The 6,315-nt window shown below is 34.3% G+C and overlaps 1 protein-coding gene across 1 annotated transcript; it reads left to right on the top strand.

Moving 5' to 3' along the window:
• Nucleotides 1–2,706: 2,706 nt before the first annotated feature.
• LOC105790197 (probable LRR receptor-like serine/threonine-protein kinase At3g47570) lies at nucleotides 2,707–6,315 on the top strand. Its single transcript, XM_012617674.2, has 2 exons — nucleotides 2,707–5,576; nucleotides 5,669–6,315. The coding sequence occupies exons 1-2, from the start codon at nucleotides 2,852–2,854 to the stop codon at nucleotides 6,088–6,090; spliced, it is 3,147 nt and encodes a 1,048-aa protein (XP_012473128.1). The 5' UTR covers nucleotides 2,707–2,851; the 3' UTR covers nucleotides 6,091–6,315.

The following is a 6,315-nucleotide window of genomic DNA, read 5'->3' as shown; positions in this document are numbered from 1 at the left end:
GTTGACATTGAAATTTAGATAACAAGAACAGTTTTAAATGTATGCAACAGTACTTAAAACATACTCAGAAATACAGAACACCCGCAAATGCACATTTAGAAATTGTGATGAAGACAAAGGCACTCATGACATCAAACCCTGAACAAGTAAAATCTAGGCATCTTCTAAATTAAGAACACCCCCACTGATTTTTATTCAATTTTAGGGTTTGTTAAACCATACAATTTTGTAATTCTTTATGTCATGTTTGATAGTACAAATTGTAATTTCTGAGTTCATCATCTAAATTTGAATTTGCACCATTAAGATTATCAGTATTTCTTTCTTTCATGTACTCTTGAGTATAGATTATCTTGATTTTACATATAATTCAAGTTATGAAATATATGCTATACTAAGATAATATTGTTAATATGAAAAATATTTTTTAGAATAGCAAATGTCTAAACCACATTTCAAAATAATGTTTCAAATTGAAGAGTTCACGAACTATTTACGGTGTTTGTGTTTGGTACTATTCTCTCAAATGGTATCATATCTCGTGATATGGTACAAGAGAACTTTTGTATTTGTATAATTAACATTGTCTTTAAAATATTTAGCTTCACAGTCTAAATTGTTTGTATTTTTAATTATAAAACTTTGATAAACTTAATTTGGAGAAAAACTTATTAAGTTATATCTCTTTTATAACATGTAAAATAAATAATAATAATAATAATAATATAAATTTTATAAAAAAATTTATAAATTGTTCATAACATTTCTTATAAATAATTTAATTTTTATAATAACTTTCCAAAGTTATTTTTTATAAATAAATTATGATAAAGGAAAAAAAACTATAACATTATTTTTATAATATATAACATAAACACATAAATAAGTAATCTTCATACTTATTGGTCATAATTTTTATAAATAAATATATAACAATAATTTTATAATGTGTAAATTAAATTTTTATAATAAAATTTTAGTCAAAAACTTTAGATATTTTTAGAATTTAAATAATATAAAACTTTGCTATAATTTTATAAAATATATAGTTTTTATAACTTGTATAATTTTAAAAAAAATTATTTTTATGTGTAATTATTTCATTTCTTACCTTCCCCTACAATTACAATGGTTATTCAACGTGTTATCATTGTATGATTACAAACAATTATACTCAAATTTAATTATTAGGTGACTTTTCAAACAAGAACTTAAAGAATTTTGAATTTTAATTTATTATTTAAAAATAATTTCTAAGAAATTGATATTGACTTTTAAAATGGGATGGACTTTTGGAGGTATGGGAAATGAGGAAAATATGAACCAGAATGAGATAGAATTTTATGGTACAATTTAAGATTTTATTTATAGATAAATTATTAAAATAGTCCCTTTTGTTTGTCACAAGTTATATTTTAGTTCTTATGTTTGAAATGTTATATTATAGTCACTTCCATTATCGTTTTGTTACAAAATGATCACTCTGTTGTTAAGATCTGTTACTTCCCAAACGATAGTCCGACGCGATAATTAAAAAGAGTTTTAAATGCCAACGTGAATGTCCAGTCAAGTAAATTATTTAGTTTTTTAATTAATTGAATTTTCTAGATTAATTAAAAGAAACTGTTAATTTGGTTTCCAAAATAATCAAAATCAATGCATCAAATTACTCATTGAACTGGAAAAAAAAAAACTCTTGGTCTCCTTTTCCTTTTAGATATCGTTTAAATTTTGACCGAAAAACCATCCATTTTTATAGCCATCTTTGTTGAATCAAAATAATAGAAATCAAATTGAATGTTCCATCAAACGATTGGATTTTTTATTCAAAATGAAATAACAAAAGATCGATTCAATGGAGGAGGATCCAAGCATAAATTACATTAACGGTTTTTCTTTTTTGTTCTTTACTTAGGTTTTGGGTTCAGATATTAAGATTTTTTATGCAAAAAGGTGGTCCATCTTTTTATATTTTTTGTATATGTGCCTGACAACAAGGACATGCTTATCTTTGTTTGTTGGTGTATTGTGAGCAACCACAATAGCAAACAGGTATAGAGATTGATACTCCATTTTTCTTCTTCTTCTTTTTCTGTCCTTATGCTTCTCTTCTCTTCTTGTAACAAAAAAAAAACCCCAATTATTGCTTGTTTTTAAACGGGAGAAAATTGTGTTTTAGGGCAAAATTTTGTATTCTATTTTCATAAAAAAAAAATAACTTTTATCATCCCAGCTGGACATTCACATTGTCATTTAAAACTCATTTGAACTATCACATCAGACTGTCATTTGAGATGTAATAGCGGTAGAGTGATCATTTCATAAAAAAATCATAATCTAAGTGATTAAAACATACCATTTCAAACATAAATGATTAAAATATAACTTAAGGCAAACAAAAGTGATTATTTTGATAATTTACCCTTAATATTTCCTAAACCAATCAGGTCTCTATCCAGTGACTGACTCGGTGGGATTTTGTTGAGGAATTAAAGGCTTTGAATGTGGGTTTAGATTCTGACTTAGGTTCCAAGATTAGTGGTGTATGAGTGAAGTCTATCCCATTTTAGAGGTTTATAGGACTGACTTATTCATATTTTCTTAATTTCCCATTTCAATCCTGTCACAAAATCACTTATTGCTGGTTGGCGGTCACCAAAGTTAGGTTTCAGCAAATGTGAAAGTATTGGTGTTGAAATTGACCAGGAAAATGCTCAGCTCCATTGACATGCAAACATCCCCACAAAGTCTTTACCTTATTTAATAATACCTTATATACAATCCTATATAAATAAATAAAAGTATTGTCTGTATTGAGCAGCATCCTTTTTTAACTTATTTGTCCTTGAAAATGGAACCACAAAGCATGCGTTTTTCATTCAGCAATGTGGTGTCTCTACTTTGGTGTGCCAGCTTGTTGCTGTTAGGATGGTTTCCAGCCACTGTTGCTAGACCTAGAACCACGTATGATGACAATGAGAGCGATCTGAAAGCATTGCTTGCCATTAGGTCACAAATCAAACATGATCCATTTGGTGCCACGAGGTCATGGAACAGATCTGTAACCCTGTGCCAGTGGCCAGGTATAACTTGTGGGCGTAGGCATCGAAGGATCACCAAGTTGGACTTAAGCCAGCAACGGTTGGGAGGCACCTTATCTCCCTATGTGGGGAACCTTAGCTTCCTTAGGTTCATCAACCTTAAGGACAACAATTTCAATGGTGTCATCCCCCCAGAAATTGGTCGACTACCAAGGCTGCAAAGCTTGATTTTGCATAACAATTCCTTTACAGGAACAATACCACCCAATTTGACCCATTGTTCTAACCTCATTCAGTTCAAAGCTTCCCGAAACAACCTGGTTGGAAATATCCCGTCGGAGCTTGGCAATTTGTCGAAGCTCGAAGAGCTGGACATTGCTCACAATAATTTAACAGGACAACTGCCAACTTCCCTTGGGGATGCTTCTTCTCTCCAAGAAATCAGCTTAAAGTGGAACAGTTTGGAAGGAAGACTGCCACATACATTAGGCCTTCTAAAGAAGTTAACTTGGCTTGAACTAAATGGTAACAACTTCTCTGGCTTCATTCCTCCTTCGTTTTGTAACATGTCTTGTTTGGAATCCTTATCTCTAGGAAACAACCGACTCTCTGGAATTCTCCCAGTTAACTTAGGCTCAAATTTACCAAATCTGTTAGGAATTTACATAGGATCTAACAATCTTAGTGGAACTTTACCAGAGTCATTATCCAATGCTTCAAAGCTGGAGACGTTAGAAATCTCCAATAATCATTTCAGTAACAAGGTGGCCATTGATTTCCGAAACACTCAAAATTTGTCATGGTTAAATATGCAAAACAATAGTCTCGGAAGTGGCGGTGCCGGCGATTTAGAGTTTATAACCACCTTAACCAATTGTAGTAGATTGCAAATGGTTAGCTTGTTAAGCAATCAGTTTGGTGGTTTGCTACCTAATTCCATAACCAACCTGTCGATAACACTTAGAAATTTATACCTTGGGGATAATAAAATAACTGGCACAATACCTTTGGGAATAACAAACCTTGTAAATCTATGGGGACTTGGTTTGGAGTACAACTACCTTAGAGGCACCATTCCCGAGTCAATTGGTAAGCTTAAAAACTTGCAAGGGATGTCCTTAGGTGGCAATGCTTTAACAGGGAGAATCCCAGCCTCTATAGGAAATCTTTCACAGCTAATTGTGATTGGTTTGGAAGAAAACCTGTTGGAGGGTAGCATACCTGCTGAGTTGGGAAAATGTCAACATGTATCGGAGCTGGGATTACATACAAATAGGCTAACAGGTGAGGTTCCAAAAGAGATCTTTAGCATAGCATCACTGTCAGTTTTCCTTGAGCTGTCCAGAAACCTTCTAACAGGCTCCATTCCTTCAGATGTGGGATACCTGAAATCTTTGGTAGATTTGGATTTGTCTGAAAACAAATTTTCTGGCCAAATTCCTGCTGCTCTGAGTAGTTGTACAAGCTTAGAGGGTCTATATTTGGGGAGTAATAATTTTTATGGAAGTATCCCAGCTTCTTTGAGCTCCTTGAGAGGCATTCAAGAGCTAGACCTTTCAAACAACAATTTGTCAGGTCAAGTTCCAGAGTACCTTGCCAAGTTATCCTCCTTAACTTTCCTGAATCTCTCTTACAATCAGTTTGAAGGACAAGTGCCAACAAAAGGAGTTTTCAGTAATGCATCAACCATTGCACTAACTGGGAATGACAAGCTTTGTGGGGGAATTGCTGAATTGCATCTTCCACCATGCCATTTCCTCCCGTCCAAGCAACACAAAACAAGTGATTCCCTCAAAATAATCTTGATTGTTTGTGGGGTTATTGGAATTCTTATGCTGTCCATCCTTTTCTTGTGGTTAAGGAAAAGAGGAGCGAAAACCGAGCTCTCATCGGCTGTTCCTTTGGGAACTGCTTCGATTTTGATGGTTTCTTTTCAACAACTCCTCAAAGCTACTGATGGTTTCTCCCCAGCAAACTTGATTGGCCAAGGAAGCTTTGGGCGTGTGTACCGAGGTGTTTTGGACCGAAACCAAGAGCAAAATGTGATTGCAGTGAAGGTGATGAACCTACAAGAACAAGGTGCTTCCAGGAGTTTCCTCACGGAATGTAAAACCTTGGGAAACGTAAGACATCGAAATCTTGTTAAGATAATATCTGCATGCTCCAGTATTGATTTCCAAGGCAATCCTTTCAAAGCCCTTATCTATGAGTTCATGCCTAATCGGAGCTTAGAGCGATGGCTGCATGATGCACCAAATGAAACAAATACCATCCAACCAAAGATGTTAAACTTTGCTCAAAGACTAAACATTGCAATTGAGGTGGCCTCAGCACTTGATTACCTCCATCATCACTGTGTGGTTCCTCTTCTTCACTGTGATTTGAAGCCAAGCAATATTCTACTTGATCACGACATGGTTGCACATGTTGGAGATTTTGGACTAGCCAGGTTTTTCCCAAAATCCATGAACAAATTTTCTGGAAATTCTACCAGCACTGTTGGCCTAAAAGGAACTGTTGGCTATGCTGCACCAGGTGAATCAATAAATCTACTTCTTTCTTGTTAGGAACTGGATCATTCTTGCTCTTCTTCATCATCTTAGAAACTCTAATCTAATATTGAGCAGAGTATGGCATTGGAATGGAGCCAACAACAAGTGGAGACATGTACAGCTTTGGGATTCTCCTGTTGGAAATGTTCACTAGGAAGAGACCTATTGACGAGACGTTCAAAGATGGACAAACACTTCATCTTTTCGTGAAGACGGCATTGCCCGATCGAGTACTTGATGTTGTTGATCCCTTACTTCTAGCTGGGGATAACAACCGCCAACAGGAGGCAAGCAGCAGCAGAAACCCAAGGAGAGCAACCATGGAATCCACAAAAATGAAAGAGTGCTTAATTTCCATCTTCAATGTTGGAATTGCTTCATCTGTTGAATCATCTAAAGACAGGATGGACATTGTGGATGCAGCCAAGGAATTGCATTTCATTCGGAACAAATTTTTAGGGACCGGTATTCCAACACCAAGAGAAACACGTGTTTAGAACATATGGAGTTTGGTTGTCTTTGTCGTTTGAGGGGTGTGTGTGTCTTTTATCTAAGGAACTTAAGGCTTTAAATGTGGGTTTAGATATGTTGAAATCAGTGGTGATTATATAGGTTTTTGAAAGCAACTTTTACTGTTTGGGTGTTATTGTATTCTAAGGTGTTTTGTAGAATTAACCTTTTTCTATACATCTTAAACTTAAAAATAAGTTAAAAAGATTTGG

This window comes from Gossypium raimondii, chromosome 8, assembly GCF_025698545.1.
Source record: "Gossypium raimondii isolate GPD5lz chromosome 8, ASM2569854v1, whole genome shotgun sequence".
NCBI lineage: Eukaryota > Viridiplantae > Streptophyta > Magnoliopsida > Malvales > Malvaceae > Gossypium > Gossypium raimondii.
Note: the sequence above shows the minus strand (reverse complement) of the source record. Positions and strands in the feature narration are given on the sequence as shown.